The sequence below is a fragment of the Hirundo rustica genome, chromosome 29 (genome assembly GCF_015227805.2).
Source record: "Hirundo rustica isolate bHirRus1 chromosome 29, bHirRus1.pri.v3, whole genome shotgun sequence".
Taxonomy (NCBI): Eukaryota; Metazoa; Chordata; class Aves; order Passeriformes; family Hirundinidae; genus Hirundo; species Hirundo rustica.
Window position 1 is genome coordinate 354,862 of NC_053478.1, and position 20,176 is coordinate 375,037.

The 20,176-nt window shown below is 50.1% G+C and overlaps 1 protein-coding gene across 1 annotated transcript in view; it reads left to right on the forward strand.

Annotated features, from left to right (window-relative positions):
* The window catches only part of SMG5 (SMG5 nonsense mediated mRNA decay factor), a 31,279-nt gene extending 11,367 nt beyond the window's left edge, over positions 1-19,912 (forward strand). The window contains exons 6-22 of the mRNA XM_040088082.2: positions 457-546; positions 1,551-1,629; positions 2,224-2,349; positions 2,804-2,872; positions 4,759-4,967; positions 5,103-5,240; positions 6,244-6,945; positions 9,932-10,101; positions 10,369-10,444; positions 11,322-11,497; positions 12,349-12,507; positions 12,721-12,780; positions 13,607-13,766; positions 14,127-14,217; positions 14,807-14,881; positions 15,174-15,312; positions 15,693-19,912. Of these exons, the coding sequence (XP_039944016.1) occupies positions 457-546; positions 1,551-1,629; positions 2,224-2,349; positions 2,804-2,872; positions 4,759-4,967; positions 5,103-5,240; positions 6,244-6,945; positions 9,932-10,101; positions 10,369-10,444; positions 11,322-11,497; positions 12,349-12,507; positions 12,721-12,780; positions 13,607-13,766; positions 14,127-14,217; positions 14,807-14,881; positions 15,174-15,312; positions 15,693-15,776 (2,603 nt within the window). The 3' untranslated portion in view covers positions 15,777-19,912. The remainder of the gene's footprint in view (positions 1-456; positions 547-1,550; positions 1,630-2,223; positions 2,350-2,803; positions 2,873-4,758; positions 4,968-5,102; positions 5,241-6,243; positions 6,946-9,931; positions 10,102-10,368; positions 10,445-11,321; positions 11,498-12,348; positions 12,508-12,720; positions 12,781-13,606; positions 13,767-14,126; positions 14,218-14,806; positions 14,882-15,173; positions 15,313-15,692) is intronic.
* The last annotated feature ends 264 nt before the right edge of the window (positions 19,913-20,176 follow it).

The following is a 20,176-nucleotide window of genomic DNA, read 5'->3' on the forward strand; positions in this document are numbered from 1 at the left end:
AGAGAGAGAAAATAAATAAAGTTCAGTCCAGCCACAGTCAGGTATTTCAAGCCAGCTGGCCTGATTTAGATTTCACACCCTGCTATACTAGAATTAGTCTGAGGTACAGGAAGATGGAGCACAACTCTGAGTTACGTCAAGGATAGATGAATCAGCACTTAACACATGGAGCAGAAGAGCATTTTCCTTTTGTTTCATGTGATGCTGCAAGTGTGGCAGGCTCTGCCATTGGCTGGAAAAGGCAGGAGTTGTGGTGTGTGGCGTGAGCAGGTGAAAGAAAAGTGTTTCAGACAGGCCTGGCAAACCCTGTATGTTGCAGTGTTTGCCAAGAGAAGTTCTTTGGTGGATTTGTTGACTTGGCTAGTATTTCAAATTTGGTGGTATTTTAATAGAGAAATTGTTCTGCTCTGCAGCAGACGCTGGGTTTCTGATGCATGGTGTGTGGTTTCCTTTCAGCTCGCTATCAGAATGAGCTGGCAGGCGTGGACACGGAGCTGCTGGCTGAGCGATTTTATTATCAAGCCCTTTCTGTTGCACCACAAATTGGTGAGTGACTTGCCGTGAATTTATAGTTGTTGAAAATCATTTTGCTGCAACATAAAAACAGTGTAGTACTACACTGGTTAGGTTTATATCCTCCAGCTGAGAGAGGGCTGGTTTTATCCTCTGCTTAAAGTTGCTTCCTTTGAGAACTTCTCTTGCTGGCAAGCCAAACAGAGGAGTTAAAGCCAGGGTGCTCTTTGCCAGTGACCTCAGTGTACTCAACTGAGAACCTCTGAGAAGCTCAGACTTCCCTACCTGTGGGGTAAGGGCAAATCCAGCTCTCCATTCCCAGTCATCTTCTCCTTTTACCTGTGAAAAAAACATCTCATGTGCTGCCTTCTCCTTCAGAAGTGCCTCCTTCTGGGAACACATCAGTGCGGGAGTAGAGGGCCTGTCATACCTTAAAGTGTTTGATTCCAGCCAAATGTTCTCTACACACTGTCTTTGCAGAGTTCTTACTGAACTGTTTGAGAGGCTGTTCCCAAACAAAAGTGGCAAAAGTTTCTGCACCACAGGAGCTGGAATAGAGCTCTCAGATGCTGATAACATGACAGCTCTGTCAGGGAATATGGAGTCAAGGCTACACTGCTGTTAATACAAAGGAGGAGGTGTTGTTTGCTCTTGTCTCTTACACAGATAGCTGGCACAAGGTGGGGAGGATCTAAAAGCTCCAGTTTTCACTGGATCCAAGGACAGAAGTCCCACACCTCTCTGATTCCCTTTCCAGTGTTTGACCACCTTCACCACAGAATTTTTTTCTCCTCGCATCTAATATCATTTTTCGTTTCTGTAGTGTGTACCCATAATAATTTCTGTAAAATGGAAAACAAACCTTAGATGGTGGAAGGATTGAGTAGTCCAGACCTTTGTACTGCAGCTTTACTACTCTTTGTGTCTCCTGGCTTCCCTCCTGTGTGGAAATGTAGTGAAAGGGAAAGGATATAATTTCTAGCCAGGGCCATTGGAGAATTCCAAGTGAATTCCATTGCCCCTCTCCTTCTTGACAGGAATGCCCTTCAACCAACTGGGGACATTGGCAGGGAGCAAATACTACAATGTGGAAGCGACCTACTGCTACTTACGCTGGTGAGTTCCTGCAGATCTGGATGTCCTGGGCAGGGGAGCCATGCTGTGGGTGCCAGATCCTGTTCTCCTTACTTCAAACTTGGCACTGGTTTTGGCAAATGAATTTTAGGGAAGGGAAAGAGATGAGTTTGGTGTGTCCTTGAGCAGGACTGGTGGTAATGAGAGCGAGCCTTGGTCAACCCAAACCATTGTGCTGGTTACTAATCACCTGTGCAGGGCTGCACCTGGAGAGCTTTGCCCAGGCCCCTTGTGTGAGCTGGAGAGCCAGGCTGGAAGTGGGTTGGAGGTGCTTAGGAGGCACCCTGTGGTGTGAGCTGGCTGGAGTTCCTGGCTTGGAGGCACTGATTTGAGAGTATGTGTAAGCAGGGCACGTGGAAACTGTGAGGCAACTGAAGTGGTGGAAGCTGTGAGGCAACTCAAGTGCAGCTTGCAGCCGTCAGTGGGAGTTTAGTTGCCCAGCATGTTCAGACAGCAGCACTGGGTACCAGTCCTTGTGCCTCGATGCCTGAACAGCTTGCTAGTGAATTAAAGTTGTAAAATGGGAGTGGCCTTGGGGAGAAGTAACGTTGGCTGTGTCCTGTTTTGGTGCTTTAGTATCCAGTCTGAAGTGTCTTTCGAAGGTGCCTATGGGAACCTGAAGCGGCTCTATGACAAAGCAGCCAAGATGTATCATCAGCTGAAGAAATGTGAAACCAGGAAGTTGTCACCAAGCAAGAAACGGTAAGAAGGGAAAGAGAAGGGGAGGTGCAGGCTGAGGGTTTGCAGTGCCACTAGTGTATCCTCTGGGCTGAGAGTAGTGTCTTTGTGGGAAGTGGAGCTGCTAGATGGGCCATACAGCACGCTGACTGTTCCCAGGATTTTGAGAACCCCGCTCTAGATCCCGTTCTTCTTGTTCTCTTGGTTCATAATTGCAGGAGAAAAGCTGAATGCTGGCCAGGTGTAGAGTTTGCATTGAGAGAATTTTTCACTCTTTCCTGAAGCTGGGGACAGTTCATGAGGGGTGGGGCACATTGGTGAAAGTTGGCAGTGTATAAACTGTCTTCTTTCTCTCCAGTTACATCAGAATGGACTTTTCAGTTGAGACCTGATTTACCTGTTAATAGAGCTCTGTCAGCCCAGCTCATCTCTGTGCTGGGACACCTGCTTGACAGTGTTTTCTCCTCCCTCTTTTTAGAGGAAAAGACATTAAGAGGTTGCTGGTGAGCTTCTTGTACCTGCAGAGTCTTTTGCAGCCAAAGAGCAGGTAAGGTTATGGTAGATTGTATCTTCTCTTGACAGCTCACAGTAGCAGGCACTTGGAATTGGAAGGGATGGTTTCCTGTAGGGTAACAGCAGTGCCTGTGCTGAGGCTTTCTGCCAAAAGGCCCAAGGCCCCATCTGTGTGTGGAGCACGAAGATTGTGTTTCCAGGGGAGGCTGAAATACCAAAGGGTTAAGTACTTTGTTACTTGTCTAAATCAAGCCAGCCTGAGTGTGTGTTGAGCTCCTGAGCCTTGCAGCTGTCTCTGTGCTGTACTGTGCCTTTGGTGTTTACTTACCCCATGCAGTCATCAGATGCTTTTTCCTGGCAAGCTCTGTATTCAGTCTGATGGGACAGCAAAGAGTTGCTGTCCACACGTGTGTGGGGCTGTTCATTGCACTTGGTCTGTAACCAAACACCTTGTTCAAGGAGACACCAAATCCTGGCTCTGTTAGAATAAATGGGAAACTTTATATAGCTGTGTGATTTTGGGCTTTTAGATTTTTTTAATTGGATTTTCTCTGTTTCTGCTGGAGTTTTTTAGGTGATTTTAAATAAGCCTCTTACTGCTTGAAACAGAACAGGTGTTTTAAAGGGCTTTGATACAAGCTGCAGTTAAATTCATCATGGAATGGTTTAGGTTGGAAGGGACCTTCTGGAGGTCCAGTACTTCCCCAAAATAGTCTGCACTGTGGAAGTAGTGAAGATGTGAAGTTGGATGAGCTTGCTCAGAGCCTCATCACGCTGAGTTTTCACTGGATCCAAGGACAGAAATCCCACACCTTTCTGTTCCCCTTTCCAGTGTTTGACCACCTTCACCACAGATTTTTTTTCTCCCTGCATCTAATGTTACTTTTCATTTCTGTAGTGTGTACCCATAATTTCTCTTCTTTTTGCTATGCACCACTAAGGAGAGTCTTATTCAGTCCTCTGTAATCACCTGTTTGGCATCTGGAAACAGAAGACACCCCCCATGCCTTCTGTCTTTCAGGCAGAACAAACTGGATTCTCTTTGCCTCTTCTCATGTTCTCTCATCGTGTTCTCTGTTCCTCTGCTGGACTAAATCCAGTTTGTCAGTGTGGTTTTGTTTGGTGTTTTATTTTTGTCCTGGGGACCCAGAGACCAGATACAGTGCTCCAGATGCCACCTTGTGAGTGGTAAATGGAGAGACAGAACACGTCCCGAACCTGCTGGCTCTGCCCTTGCTCATGTAGCCCAGTAGGAATTGGCTTTCCAAAACTGCCTTATACTGAGATGGAACCACAAGGCTCCTCTAATATCCACTCAACATGTATTCAGCACATAAGAAATTTGAGAATTACTTCAATTTCCCAAGCACACTTTCCCCTGAAAAGGCTTGCTGGAAGTTTGACAGGCAGCTCTGTTTTATAACTAGGAGGCTCCCACAGCCCATGGGATTGATTTCATGGGAACTTCCTTTGAAGGACTGAATAGCTGTGGAGGATTTTGGAATATTCTGGGTTGCAGGAGAGACATGGGAGGAGGAAAAACTGAGTCCGATGTATGTGGCAGTGTAATATTTTTCACTGAGCAATGCATCTAGAACTTTTGCTCCCTTTAGCATTTAAGTACCTTGTGTATCTTAACGGCCACTACTGAGCTCCTAGGGGAAAATTAATCTGGTTTTTGGTAACCCATCTCTAGGTATTGTTTGTCTTTAGTTTAGCAGCTTTAAAGAGGAAAACATAATCTGATTAATGTTACTTACTTCCTGTAGCTGTTGTTACCTGCAGTATGTTCCCTGGTGCTTCATCCTGCTTAATGCTAAAGACAGCCTAACCGCCAGTTTTGTTTCAGATTCTGGGCAGACGTGCCAGGAGCATGAGTCTTGGGTTAATAATTCTTATTTATTTTTCACTGTTTTTAAGCTCTTTGGATTCTGAGCTGACGTCTCTCTGCCAGTCCGTGCTGGAGGATTTCAACCTGTGCTTGTTCTACTTGCCCTCTCCTCCTAACCTGAGCTCAACTAGTGAAGATGAAGAAGAGTATGAGAGTGGTTATTCCTTCCTTCCCGATCTCCTGATCTTTCGCATGGTGATCATCTGCCTTATGAGCGTTCACAGCCTCAAGAGGGCAGGTAACCAGTGATTTGTTGGGAAATTTCGTGGTGAACATCCAGCAGCACAGTTAGGTTGGAGATACTGTCTGAAGTGGCGTTCATGTTGTGGTGTAGTGCTCACCTCCTCCATCTCACTGTGCTGTCTGGTTGCAGGTTCCAAGCAGTACAGTGCAGCCATTGCCTTCACGCTGGCCCTCTTCTCTCACCTGATAAATCATGTCAATATTCGCCTCCAGGCTGAGCTAGAAGAAGGGGAAAATCCTGTCCCAGCCTTTCAGAGTGATGGCACAGGTAAGAGAACAGAGATGGCAGCACCTGGATCTCGCAGGTTGCCTGCCTGCAGGGCTGTCTTTTCCCTTTCTCTCCTTTCTACCCTGGGCATGGGTTTTGTAGTGCACAGGTGTACTGATCTTTTACTTCTTGTCTGGAATCCCTGAAGATGATTGATGTGCTGAGTTGTCTCCACTTGGATGCTCTTTCTGAGTATCTGAATCACCACAGGATGGACATGTTGCTTTCCTTATAAGGAGTTTGCTTTCTGTATTTCTTGGCAGCTCATTCATCATCTGTTTATCCCAGTGTGAGACTTTTTTCTCAGTCTCTGTTTGCTGTTTACTGGCTGCTTTCATCTTCCACTGAGGAGATGATCTCGGGTAAAACACCTGGGCTGAGGGAGGCAGAAAGGGACTGAGGCTCAATTCTGCTCAGGCAAGGGTGGCTCTTGAATTTCTGAGAGATTTCATTGAGCAGCAAATAAAACTGCAAACTTTTTCCCTGAAAACAGTCCGTTTGCAATACCTCACTGAATGCAGGGTGAGGGAGTTTGTGGTAAAAGCAACAATGAACGACCCCTCCTCTGCAGGTTTTGACGCTGGCACAGTGATCCAGGGCTGCTAGAAAGGCTCCATGCATGTTGGTCAAGAAAGGGATTGGGTCAGGTCAGTGTAGTTCCAGAGCACATGTCCTTGTCCTGCTCGGTGGGTCACTCAGCTCTTTGACTGTAGAAGGTTGGGGAGGAGAGTTAGAATTCAGCTGTGTTCTGTGCTGCTTTAGCAGCCTCGAGCACTGAGGCTGCCTGCTGACAGAGTGGCCCAGCTTGGGCAGTAGGAATCCCAGCTTCCCAGGTGCTGTTAGAAAGTGAGTCTTTCTGCTGGAGTTGCTTATTTGGAGGTGGAAGACACTGATGGAAGTGAGGGCTGAAGTTTGCAGCCCTGGTTCCCTGGGCCCAGAGCTGGCAAGCAGCAGCCTATGGAACACACTGTGACTTAAACTTATATTCTCCCTGTAAATACAGATGACCAGGACCCACGGGAGCCTGTGGACTCAATTGAGAAGGAAGCTGAGGCTGAGTTGGCCAATCATCAACCCAGCGAGGAACAGCGGAAGAACGACTGCAAGAAAAGCAAAAAATACTCTCGTCTCTCCTGTCTGCGCCGCCGCCGCCACCCCCAGAAAGTGGATGAGAGTGACCTGAGTGAGGGCTTTGACTCTGACTCCAGCCAGAGCTCCACCAAGGGCAGTGATGGCTCAGAGAGTGGTTCAGAGAAGAGTGATGAGGAAGCAGAAGCTGCTTTTGATGTGGAGACAGACTCTGACATGAACAGCCAAGAATCTCGGTCTGACTTGGAGGACATGGAAGATGAACCGGGTGAGGAGGGAAGCAGCCAAGGCAAAAGTGGGCCCAAAGAGGCCTTAAAGAACTTTGTGGATGGCAGTGGACTGGGGGAGCTAAAGAGCCCGAGCATCTCTAGAATTGAGGCTGCAGATCCAGCAATCAATGGGCCAGCTTCCCTGAGCACTAATGATGCAAGCATAGCCAGTAATCTCCAGGCCATGTCCACCCAGCTGTTCCAGACCAAACGCTGCTTTCGCTTGGCTCCCACGTTCAGCAACATCCTCCTGAAACCCAGCAGTGATCCACCTGCCTTGAAGGATGGGATGGAGAGCAAGCCATGTGTCAATGGAGATCTGGAGAAGCCCAGCTTGGCAGACCAAGGTAAGGGCTTTGTTATTGCAGTTATGTGTAGAAAAGTGCAAACTATAGCAGTCTGTTTGCTAAATTCACCATTTCCCATGGTGCAAGCTTTCCTTTGGCTAGATTTAGATTTAGATTTAGGTTGCCACGTAGTGGGCAGGCCTTGGGTTGGACATTTTCTGGAGGAGCTTTACTTTCACTGCCCAGCATGCAGGAGTATGTGTGCTGAGCAAAGGAAACACCTGCAGCCCACCAGGGTTACCAGAACAACTGCTGTTCTGCAGACCAAATGCTGGGCTGCTGTGATAATCACAGGCTTACAGTCTGGTTTGTTTGGAAGGGACTTTAAGCCCATGTCATTTCATCTGTCTTGCACTAGGTTGTTCCAAACTCCATCCAACCTGGCCTCGAACACTTCAGGGACAGGACAACCACAGCTTCTATTGGCAATCTGTGCCAGAGCTTCACCACCCTCACAGAGAACAATTTTTTCCTAATACCACATCTAAATTTACCTTTCTTCAGTTTAAAGCCATTCCAGCTTGCCCCCTCCAAGACCTTGTCAAAGTCCCTCACCAGGTCTCTTGGAACTCCTTTAGGCAGTGGAAGGAGCTACAAGGTCTCCTTGGAGCCTTTACTTCTCTAAGCAGAGCACCCCCAGCTCTCCCAGCCTGTCTCTGGAGCAGAGGGGCTGCAGCCCCTGGATCATCTCCATGGCCTCCTGGACTCACTCCCGCAGCTCCAGGTCCTTCCTGTGCTGGGGACCCAGAGCTGGAGGCAGCTCTGCAGGGGGATCTCAGCAGAGCAAAGGGGCAGAATCCCCCCTCTTCACATGCTGCCCACGCTGTTGGGGTTGAGTCCAGGACAGTGTTTGGTTTCTGGGCCCCCGGTGCACATTGCCACCGTATGCTGAGCTTCTTGTCAGCCCATCCCCCCAAATTCTTCTCAGGACTGCTCTCCATCCATTCTCCTCCAGCTGGTGTTTGTGCTTGGGATTGTCCCAATACAAGTGCAACATTTCTCCTTGCCCTTGCTGTTCCTTCTGGGGTTGGCACCGACCCACCTTTCCAGCCTGTCCAGCTTCCTCTGGTGCCATCCCTTCCCTCCAGCTTGTGACTCCACCACACAACTCAGTGTTATCAGCAAACTGGCTGAGGGTGCACTCTATCTGTGACACCAACAAACATGTTAAAAAGTGCTGGTCCCAACCCCTGAGGATGCTCCTCTTCACTGCTCTCCACTTGGACATTGAGCTGTTGGTTGCAGCTCTTTAACCATGACCATCCAGCCAAGTCGTTGTCCTCTAAGTGGTCTATCCATCAAATCCATGTCTCTCTGGTTAAGATACAAGGTTGTTGTGCAGGACAGTCAAATTGTAAAACCCAGGTAGATGAGGTCAGTTGCTCTTCCCTCATCCTCCGCTGCTGTAACCCCATTGTAAAAGACCAATGAATTATTCAGGCACGATTTGCTATAGTGAAGCCATTTTGGTTCCAGAGGATAATTCCAGCAGGTATTAAAGATTGCATCTTCCCTTTTCCCTTTGTGAAAGATCTAATCAGACACTTACTGTTGCTTCTGGTGACAGACAGGGCAGATGGAGGACAGGAAGTTCTCCATGAGATGACAGATTATCAGTCCAATGCTCACGTAGAAGTTTGTATGGAAGATGTGACCCAAGGTGCATGTGAGAGGTCTGGAGCGCCTCTCTGTGACCCACCAGATGTTCCTCACTGACTGTTCCATGCTGAACCCCTGGGAGATGCACAGCAGGTGGAGCTGCCATGTCTCCATTACCACTCAGCTTACACAACTGAGTGGTGTTCTGGGCAAAAACAGCTGGAAAGGGAGATGTGATAGACTACAGGGAATTGTTTGTATTTCACATAAAACTACGTGGGCCTGTTCAGTCTTGTTTTTCATTCCTCCCAGCTTCCCTGGAGCAAGGAAACATTCTGCATCCTGCTGCCAAATCCAGCTGGTCTACAGCACTGGCAAGATTCAGGCTTTCCCTGGGCCAACATTTGAAGGCACAGTATTAGATCACGTTAGTGTTGACTGGCTCTTGGCACTGCTCCATGACCACATGAAAGAGATGGGGGGTAAAGGAAGAAACAAATGGGCTTTGGTCTGTTTAACCCTTTCCCTCAGTGGTTACCTTGCTGTTGCAGCTCCAGGAACATGTGGCCACAATACCTTTACAGGTGTAGAAACTGAGAGATGGAACGAGTTCACTGTGTGCTTCTTAGCTTCGAGCTCTCCTCATCTGTGCTGTGTCCAAACTGCTTTTCATGGTGTAACACTGTCAGTGGTGGGCTCTGAATAAATCACCTCCTTTCTTGTGATTCCAAGGGTTTATGGAATGCCCATAGCTGTGCTAATTAGGAAGCAATGGAAGCACTTGAATGCCCTTGAAAATAAGCACTTGAAATAAGGGGCTGTAGGAAAACGTGTGGTTGACTCCCAACCAGACCTCAGGTCACTTGTGTCACATGTGATTCCACTGGCAATGGCTTCAAGATCCTCAGGTCTGGAGAGTTAGAAGAGTGCATAGAATATGTTCAATATTTGAGATTCTGTGACTCATAGGACAGGCCTGCCATTTTCTGTGTCATAGGACAGCCCTGCCATTTCCTTCTCCTGCCTGGCTCAAAGCTGGGAGCGTGTTGGCTTCACAGCTCTGTTCCCTACAGGAACTGCTCTGGTCCTTGTGCTGGCATGTGCTGCCTCACTGTCAGCGAGCCTCTTGGGGGCTGCTGCAGAGGTTAGGCATTGGTCAAACCTTCACAGGGAGATTTTAACTCTCTTATCCCAAGGAGGAAAGAAAGGCAGGGGGAATACACTCTAGTAACAGCACAGGGGACAGGGACTGGTTTTGTGAAGGTGTGTGGAGGCACTGAGTATTTCACCTCAACTATTTCCAGCCCAGTGCTGTTCTGACACCAGCAGGGCTTTGCATCTCAGGGCGTTTAACGGCTGCCATCTTGTGCTTGCCTCTATTTTCCAGATGATGTGTCTGACTCTGAAGAAAGCATTTCAAGTAACAAATCCTGCAGAAATGAGCGATCCCTTCAGGAGAAGTTGGAGATAGTGACCAATGAAGGGCTGCTGCTTACTGTGAAGGTGTTCCTGGACTGGCTGAGGACAAACACAGACCTCATCATTATGTGTGCTCAGGTGGGGGTTGTGTCAGGGCTCTCTACAAGATTGTGTCTGGTAAGCTTACCTGGGCTGGTTGCAGCCATGGCCCCAGTCCTGGGTGGAGGATGATGTTATGTCCCTCACCAGCTGAGCTAAGATAATTCAGGCCTAAGAAGGATGGTGGAGTTTACTCTTCATAAAGCATTCTGAGGGTTGTGGGATGCTGGAGGGCCTAAGCTGCCTAGTTGTTGTATACATCTGTCTTAACATTTTCTATGGCCTTTTTGTGTTCTGTTCCTGCAGAGCTCTCAGAGCCTCTGGAACAGGCTGTCTGTGCTCCTGAACCTTCTGCCTTCTGCTGCAGACCTGCAGGAATCAGGTACTGGAGAAAGAAGTGGCAATGTCATTTTTCACCAAGCCTGCTCATCAGTGATTCCAGGGTCTGTGAAAGCCCAGGGAGGAAGATTTCCTAGTAGCAGTTTTTATAAACACAATAGGAAGTAACACGTACATATACTGGGGTTTTTTTGTTTGTTTTTTTTTGTTTGTTTTGTTTTTTTTTTTTAAACACCATTCCAGTGTGTATATTCCTATATATACTGTGTATATATAGGAATATATGTATATATTCCTATACTGTCCCATAGTCTTTAGAAGCATACAATCATAGAACATCCTGAGTTGGAAGAGATGACCCCACTCCAGGACTGAGTTCAACTCCTGGTCCTGACAGGACAATCCCAAAAATCACACACAAAAATTCTGTATTGATACATTAATATGGCTGCCAGCATACTGAAACACTGACACCAGCATGTGAGAATCCATGTGTGGCCAACAGGAGTGAAATTCACTACCAGCAGCAGGAGTAAGGCTGTGATTTTGCCATGGTCATCCTGGAAAATAGTTTCAGAGCTGCAGCTGCTCATGACGTGCCCTGTGCCCCTTTGGGGCTGAGCCTGAAGCTCCCAATGGTTCATGAGAAGTAGAGTTTAAACAGGGTTGCTCGCCAGCTGCAATAGGTGGGAAAGCTATCCCTCCAAATGGATGATTCCCCAGAGTCCCTTGGCAGCTTCTTTGGGAGAGTTGTTCTTTGTATTGTGGGTGGTCTTGTGGTTCCTATTAAGCAGGTGCTCACAGAACACGTGTCATTAATACCTCTGCCCGTGACCATTACAGATCATGTGCCTTAAAGCAGTTCTTCTCTTAGCCCCTTCATCAGTTGTTTTGCTCTCCTTCTTGTCCCTCCTCTCCAGGGCTGGCCCTGTGTGACGAAGTCAAAGACATCCTGAGTGATGCTGAGCTCCCAGACCTGAAGGCCAACTTGCTGCTCCCTGAAGATGTGGCCCTGCGCAATCTTCCCCCTCTGAAAAATGCACACAAGAGGTTTAACTTTGAGCAGGACCGGCCCATTTTCTCAGCAGTTGAGGAGGTGAGTTGGGGTTCATACTGAAAAAAATCAGACCTGGGTTCTTGTGTTATGTGGCTCCTTTTCCTAGCACTGGAGGCCTGATCAGAGGTTTATGGAGCAGGTATGGCAGGGTGCTGCTGAGATTTTCTTGGGTTGATGAAGCCCAGGCTGCTGGTATCCCTGAACCTTCTGGCCAGCTGTAGTCTTTCCTGCAGTCTCTGATGTCAGAAGAGATCAGAAACATCCATCAGAACTGGGAATTTAGTATCAGTTCCTGCCTTTTAGAAAAGTGTGAGGTGCAGGTCGGCACTGCCTCAGGCAGTGCCGTGGTTGCCAGCAGTGCCATGGATGCCAGCGGTGCCATGGTTGCCAGCGGTGCCATGGATGCCAGCGGTGCCATGGATGCCAGCGGTGCCATGGTTGCCAGCGGTGCCGTGGTTGCCAGCGGTGCCGTGGTTGCCAGCAGTGCCATGGATGCCAGCGGTGCCGTGGTTACCAGCAGTGCCATGGTTGCCACTGGTGCCGTGCATGCCAGCGGTGCCGTGGTTGCCAGCAGTGCCATGGATGCCAGCAGTGCCATGGATGCCAGCGGTGCCGTGGTTACCAGCAGTGCCATGGATGCCAGCGGTGCCGTGGTTGCCAGCGGTGCCGTGGTTGCCAGCAGTGCCATGGATGCCAGCAGTGCCATAGTTGCCAGCGGTGCCGTGGTTGCCAGCGGTGCCGTGGTTGCCAGCAGTGCCATGGTTGCCAGCGGTGCCGTGGTTGCCAGCGGTGCCATAGTTGCCAGTTGCCAGCGGTGCCGTGGTTGCCAGCAGTGCCATGGTTGCCAGCGGTGCCGTGGTTGCTGGTGACTGCCTCCTCCTCCCTTACAGTCTGTCGTGCGGATCTGCTGCATTCGGAGCTTTGGCCACTTCATTACCCACTTGCAAGGCAGCATCCTGCAGTTCAACTCGGAGCTTGGCATCTTCATCAGCATAGCACAGTCAGAGCAAGACAACTTGCTGCACCAGGCCCAGGCCCAGTTTCACATGGTGAGTTGGGAGAGGTGAATGAATTCTCTGTACTTGGCTGAGTTTCCTGTAGGTTACCATTAGGTTGTAACTGTAATCACAGGTCTTTGGGAGCAGATGAAAGTTCTGTTCCATGCAGCTATTCCAGTGTCCCCTTTTCACTCTGGAAATGTATGCTAGTGTCAGCTGGTGTGTTTCCTGCTAACTGATATGGAAGTTTGGTTTTGCAACTAGGCTGCAGAGGAAGCTCGTCGGAACAGGCTCATGAGAGACATGGCTCAGCTTCGACTGCAGGTAGGAGATGCCAGTTCCAGCCTGAAAACCAGCAGGGTAGTGGCTGGAATGCCAGAACCTGGCAAGGGAGGGGAAGGGGGTCCCGTCCCACACAGTACTCAAGTCCCAACTTGAGATATTCTAGAGTTTGATCTATGCATTAAGTCCATTCTGCACAGATCAAACTCTAGAATATCTCAAGTTGGAATGGATGCTGTAAGGATCCCTGCTCCTCACAGGGCTGCTTTAAACTGAATGCCTTCTTGAGCTCTGGCAGCTTGGTGTGACAACCGCTTTCCTGGGAAGCTTGTTCCAGGAACCAGCCACCCTTTCAGGGAAGAACCTTTCCCTAATATTCAGCTTGAGCTTGCCCTGATGCAGCAGTGAAGCTAGAAATAAAATGTACTGTTTCTTCATGTCCTGTTGCTAGTCATTGGAGAGAGGAAGTCAGCACCTCCCACTTGCTGACCCCCTCGAGGAAGGTGTGGGCTGTGATGGGGAGGTCACCCTCAGCCTTCTCTGCCCCAAGCTGAGCAAACTGAGTGACCTCAGCCACCTGAGGCCTTTCACCATCCTGGTCATCCTACTCTGGACACTCTCTACTATTTCAGTGCCCCTCTTACATCAAGGTGCCCCAAACTGTTCACTGTACTTGAGGTGGGGCTGCACTGGGCAGTGCAGAGTGGGACCATCTCCTTTAGCTGACCCTCTGCTGCATCCAGCCCTCTGTTCTGTGTGCTTGGGGGTTGGAAGGGCCTGGTGGAGCTTTGCAGGGCAAGTCTTGCCCTGTTTGATGGTGTGTTTCAGCATAAATGTGAAAGTAGTGTCTTTGCACGTGTGTTTTCAGCTGGAAGTGTCTCAGCTGGAGGGAAGTCTCCAGCAGCCCAAGGCACAGTCAGCCATGTCTCCTTATCTTGTTCCGGACACCCAGGCCCTCTGCCAGCACCTGGCTCTTGTCAAGCAGCTGGCCACTAGTGGGAGGTTCATAATCATCATCCCTCGAACAGGTACGGGTACTCCACAGCAGGTAACTGTCAGTGGCTGCCTGTCCCTTCCCAGGGGCCTAGCTGGTGGCTTTCCCTCCTCCTGCTCTTATCCTTGACTTCATCTGGAGCAGTTGCAACACCTTTTTTGATGTGTTGCTTTTGGGGCCAGTTCTATGTGTGGCTCATGCTTGGGATTTTGACAGAGTGTGTCAGAAAAGCTGACAGGAGACAGGTCCTGTTCTCCCTCTGTCTCTCCTGTGGCAGCTGTTTATTGCACAGTGTTCTGTGGAATGGGAAGTACTTGATGCCTCTGGATTAGTTGGCAGAAGTAGAACTGTAAACAAGATGGGTTTGGTTGGTTTGTTTTTTTTTTCCTGTTAGTTATCGATGGCCTAGACTTCCTGAAGAAGGAGAACGCCGGTGCTAGGGACAGCATTCGGTATCTGGAGGCAGAATTTAAAAAGGGAAACAGGTGAGAGCAGAAGAGGGGTGGGATTTTCCCTTGTTTTTGGAATGGGTGGGCTTTGGGTGGGAGCAGGCTGTGGATCCCTTGGAGCAGAATGAGCAGTGGGCCAAGGAAGAGCCAGACTTCAGGAACAGGAAGGCAGTGAAGGAGCAGATTCAGCAGCTGGTTCTTCAGATGTGCTGGTAGTTGCTGCTCAGCTGTGAAGTGCAGCTACTTCTGAGCAATGGTGGAGCTGCATCTCTGTTGCTGTATAAACTGGAGCAGTGACCTTTGCCACTACTCTGGGAGTGCTGAAAGAGCTGGATTGGGGCTGGGTGCTCAGCAGAAACACAGCTGAGAGGACAAAGTGCATCTCTGAGGCCAATATCAGGGCTGGTGGGGCTTGAGACGTGTGGTACTGTGAGCAGCATGCTGGAACGGCGGTGAGGCAGGGAGGTGATCAAAAGGATTCACAGGGGGTTCCTTGCATGGACCTTTGGGTGTTAAATTTGGGGTGGTGGAAGCCCTCCAGCACCCCGAGGAGCTGCTATGGGGCACTGACTTCAGGCTCTGTGATGGTCTCCATAGGAGCTCAGAGACTCTGCTTTCTCCTTAGGTACATTCGTTGCCAGAAAGATGTTGGGAAGAGCTTTGAGAGGCATAAATTGAAGAGACAAGATTTAGATGCCTGGTAAGATTTCAGCATCTGAAGGTGTCTGAGCCCAGTTGTCAGCAGGCAGGTAGCTTTGGGGGGAGGTGTCAGCACCAGAACCCATTGCAGAGCTTGTTCTGTGTGAGCAATGATGAAATTCCTTGGAGATAAGGACAGCCACCTGTGCACGGTACACAAAGCACTCTCTGCTCAAAAAGGTCTCAGAAAAGTCCTTAATGGGTGCAGGAAAGCAGCCCTGGCTTCCTACTTACTGTCCTGAGCAGGTGTGCTCTTCCTGCTGACCTTCCCCTCTGTTTCCCTTTTCTGTCAGGAATCTCTATAAAATACTGGACAGCTGCAAACAGTTGACAGTGTCCCAGGGCAGCGGAGAGGACGACACCACGGGAATGGTCACCATCATCACAGGCTTCCAGCTGGAGGACCCGAGCTTGTTCTCGATGCCCATGAAGGTCAGTAGCTCTTGTCTGGCTGAGCTGAGCCATCCTGCTTCCTAGCAAGGATATAATACAATTGGTTGTCAAAAAGATTTTTTTTTAATGTTTTTTTTGCCTTGGCTAATAACTGGCCTGGTTTCCCCAAAGTTACTTTTATGTTGAGATTCCTTACTCCTTCAAGGCTTCTTGATTTTGTGGTACAGAGTATTCTGAGACAGGTGAGAGAATTTAATTTCATGTCTGTGCAGGCCTCTTGTACCAGAGCAATGAGAATTGGGAGGATTTGGCTTTCCACCTGTGCTGGGCTGCCGGAGAGTCCCCAGGTTGGGAATGGCAGCTCTCTTGACCGGGCAGGTTAAAAATTAACCACCTGTTTTGTCTGTGCTTGCTTGCAGTCTGCCATCCAGGCAGCCGCCAATGCCAGCATAGAGATAAAAAATGTTCTGGAATTCTACAAGCAGTGGAAAGAGATGGGCTGACGGTCAGAAAGGCATCGGGTTGGTGAACCTTTCTCTCCCCCTCTCGCAACGTGCAGCGTCTGAACCAAGGAAACAACAATCTGGGCGACACTTAAGACATGAAGAAGCAGCAACAGCAACAAAAATACCTACCCAAACGAATTAAAAAGAAAAAAAAAAAAAAAAAACCAATGCGGGCACGCACACTGACACCCTCCACCTGCATCCTGACCAGACGGCTGTACAGCTCCGATGGCGCCAACTGCTCTGAGAGAGGCCCCTCGGAACGGCCGGGGCAGAGCTCTGCCCTTCTCCCAGTCAGCAGAGATGGGCGAGAGACGGGCAGTCCTTCATCCCCCTCCTTCCTCCCAAAGCTTGCTTGGCCAGCAGAAGCAAGCTGGTGGTTCAAAGCATGGACTAAACCTCAGCAAAACCAAACCAGTGCGGCAGAAACGGAACCCTCCGGCTTGGGAAAGAGGATCCAAAGAGTGTTTTGCTCTTTGTTCAGCAATCTGGGGACAGGAAAGCGGATAGTATTTCCCACCTCCCCCTTTTGAATTAATTATTTTTCAAGGGTTTTTTCCTTTTAATTTTTAGTTTTTATATATATGAATAATATTAAAAAGAAAAAAGAGGAGTTCCTTTCCGGTTTGGATACTCTTCCAACGTCAGAAAGAAAAGGAAACACTCTATTTAAAAGGAAAGCTCTTAATATAATTTTTTTTTTTTTTTTGTCTTAGAACAAGCATATTTATTTCCTTTCCCAGGCCCCCACGGAGCGGCTTCAGTGCAAAGGGATGTTGGCCTGTGAGAAGGGAGCAGCCCCATGTTGCACTCCACTCTCCCTGGGAGCTGCACACTTCATGAGCAACACAAGCTCAACCGTGCTGCTCCAGGGAGGCCACAGGACTCTGTGTCTCCATCCCCAGTTTCTCCCACTTTGCATTAGACCTTTGAGAAAAGGAGTAATCTGGCAGAACTGCTGAAGGAGAGAGAAGAGCCAGGTGGGATTTATACACCATTAAGGCTCAAATGCTTGGCTTGAGCACTGCAACACTGGGATGGAGCAGATGTCTCCAAAGGACCCAAAACCTCTTTTTAATCTTTTCGTTTTTTTCCCTTTTTTTTCCCCCCCACTAAATCTTTCAATAGGGTGTGAAGGAGGAAGGAGAATCTCAAAGCCATTATCTTCTGCTGGTTGTTCAATGCACCACTGCTGCAATGCCATGCTAGAGATGGAGCGTTTGTGTCCCCCTTTTCTCACCTCCTTCTGGGCTGGCAGAGGCAGCGCTGTGACCGCTGCTGCCCGGGAGCGCTGAGCTCACGGACTGTTCCGTGCTTTTCCCATCCCAAACAGGAGGGCTGATGCTACCTGGACAGATGCTGGAAGAGCTGGTTCCCCAGGTGACCTGTGAGGGATCCTGCACACCTCCATCCTGACAGCATCCCACGCAACCTGAGTCTGACACGCTGCCACTCGGCCGGCGCTCGGATGGGGAAGCTGCAGGTTGCTCACAGGGCAGCAGCAGAGGGGCTGGGCAGTCTCTTCATGCTCCCTCTTGCCTCTGTGTGCCCACGGAACAGATGTCTCCATCCACATGAACCAGCAGCAGCTATGCAAGTACAAACCACTGGAGTCTTCTGTGCTCTCACATGGGCCAGCCAGAAGCTGCTACAGCCAGTGTCACATGAAAAGCTGACTCACATACTGTGTGCAGGCTCCCAGCGTGGTGTGTTGTACTGCAGGGGCAGGATGTTCCTTGTTTTCAGGTAAAAACTAAAAATACCAGCACAAATACCAGAGGATTCCTTTCTGTTCCAGTTCCAGCTCCTTTACAGCATATCAGAGGGAAATGCCAACCTCCATGGCACAGCTGGTCCATCCCTGGAGGCTGACAGGCTGCTTGTGAGGGACAGGGGTTTCCCTGCAGGATCTTCCCTTTTACAGCTTCTCCCGAAACTCACAATGCTTTGCTTGGCTAAGCCAAGAAAAGGTCATATGCAGGACAGCAGGTCAGAGACTCCAGCACACCTTGGGGATTCTTGGAGATCTGAGATGGGTTGTAAAGCTCCCAGTAACTCTTGCCTCCAGTGGTTTTATTTGAAGCTATTTGTTTGTGTAGCTCATTGTTTCGATGGGGTGGAAGAAGAGAAGGGAATCACCTTGTGGGTATGTTCTTGAGGTGAAACCCTCCTTGTCTGGTGAGGGGCACGGAGAATTGATGTGCTCTGCTTTTTCCTGCTGCTGAAGAAACCCCCCCTGATCCTGGCCGCTGGGCACAGCAGAGGACTCTGCAGGTCACAGGCTGAGCCCGGTGTGTGCATCCTGAGAGCCTCAGTGTCACCCTGGCAGCTGCTTGGGGCTGGTGAAGAGAAGCATTGCTGGGCTGTGGGCAGAGCAGTGAGGAGCTGGGGGCAGTGTTCAGCTCCACTCCAGGTCGAGCATTCCTTAGGTCCTGGCTGGATCTTCAGGGGAGGGAAGAGCAGTACAAGTAAAGCAGCAGCCCAGAGGGAATTGCTGTCTCACTGACGGCCGGTGTTCTCAGTTCTTGCAGCTCCTGCAGCTGTGCAGGGTGGCAGCTGGGAGCCAAGTGCTGCTCGGTTGGGCAGGCTGAGGAGGAGCTGTGTTCCGACTCACTGAGGCCTTGTGTGGGCACAGGATGGAGTTTAAGAGCAAAAGTAAATGAACTCAATTTCTGTAACCAGAGGCAGTGGAGCTGCTGTGAGCCCATGTGGGGCATGGCCACAGCAGGGGCTGCTCACAGCTATCCCTTTGTCACTGCTCTGGTCTCCTGAGGGGCTGGTTTAATATTCCAAGGTTTTGCATACCTGGAGGGGAGAAAGAAGCCCTCATCAAGCAATGGGGAATCCTGACTGCCGCCACGGCACCTTCCATTCTGGGATGGAGAGGGATTGTGGCCTTTAAAAAGGACGCCTCAAGGGTCCATATGCTGCCCTCTTTCTCTCCAGAGCACACAGCTGTGCCTGAGGACATGCTGAATGGTTTTTGGATATGCATACCCAATCAGAGATACCTGGAACTGAAAAACCGGGAAGGCTCCACAGTGTGGCTGCAGAGCAGCCTTGGGAGATGGCATGTGGTGTCCTCCAGCGAGCGTGGCCTTAAGAGGGGACTCAAGGTGTCATCCCCAGGATTTGGGTAAAGGAAAGCACTTCTCTGCCCCCATCCCAACACTCGGGAGGAGCTGGAGTTTCCTTCTTGAACAGATCTGCCCTGAGGGCCATTGTGTTTCTCCCCTGGCGTGGTGGTTGCTAGTATGAAGTGGGTCCTGGGGTGGAGGCAAGTGGGGGATCTGGGAGGCTTTGTGCAGCCTGTGGCTGCTGTGGTGCTGCAGCAGAGGCTCCGTGAGAGCTCCCACCCTGTGCATCCCGCTCCAGGCCAGAACGGAGCTGCCTCAGCAGGAGAGCGCCGTGCAGGATGGAGACCGCAGGCTCTGGCCATGGCTCTGCCCTGCAGTGCTGCTCCTGCCCCGACTCCAGGCTCGGCCTCCAGCAGCTGTACAGCCAGTCCAGCAGTGCCTGCTGTGCTGGGAGGCAGAGCAGACAGAAAAACCACCTTGTGGGCTGAAAACAAAGGGTTTTCATATGTTCTGGTTTGTTTCTTGGGTTTGTTTTTTCTCTTCATTACCACCCTGTTGAACTGTTGGGGGTTTTTGGGGTGACCCCGTGCTGGGAAGACACAGGTCTGTGGTGGCTGAGGCTGGCTGGGCTGTCCCCAAACCATGGTGGACACAGTCACTGGTGCTTGTTGGAATTCTGCTCCATGGTTTCATGGGCTGCTCCAAGCAGCTCTTCTGCTCCCATCCTTCCTTGGCTTGAGGCCACCTGCAATGCCTCGGCCTTTGTCTTGCATCTTCAATTTAGGGCTCTTTTCCTTCTTGGTGTGCAGCAGCACAGTCTGGGCTGGGACAGGGGCCACAGTGCTGGCCTTGCCACTCTCAGTGAGGGGACTGTAGGTTCGGGGCAAGGGACAATCACCTCTCCTCAGCCCTCGTGTGGCACAGGGGCTTGCAGAGCTAGGGGGGATCGCTCTCACTGAGGGACGAGGGGACATGGGGCCCAGCTGGGTGAGGGGGGCCTGGGCCTCCCAGCACATGTCTGACCATGGTCTGAACACAGCAAATGGCTTAATAAAATACCAGATGTTTGTACTTCGTGTCCTGTGGTCGTTCCCAGCCCATCCCACCTTTCCTGTGCAGCCTGGGGCTGAGTTCATTTTCCATCTGTAAATCCACCCTCGAGCGTGTGCTTTGATCAAATTTACTAGTAAAGAAGCACAGGTGTGTTCTTCCTCATCCTTGTGATGGGAATAGCATTTCCCTTGCTGTCTTTGCAAGAGTGCAACCTGGAGATTGGGCTGTGTGAGGGCCCCACTCTGCCCTGGTGCCAAGGGGAGCTGG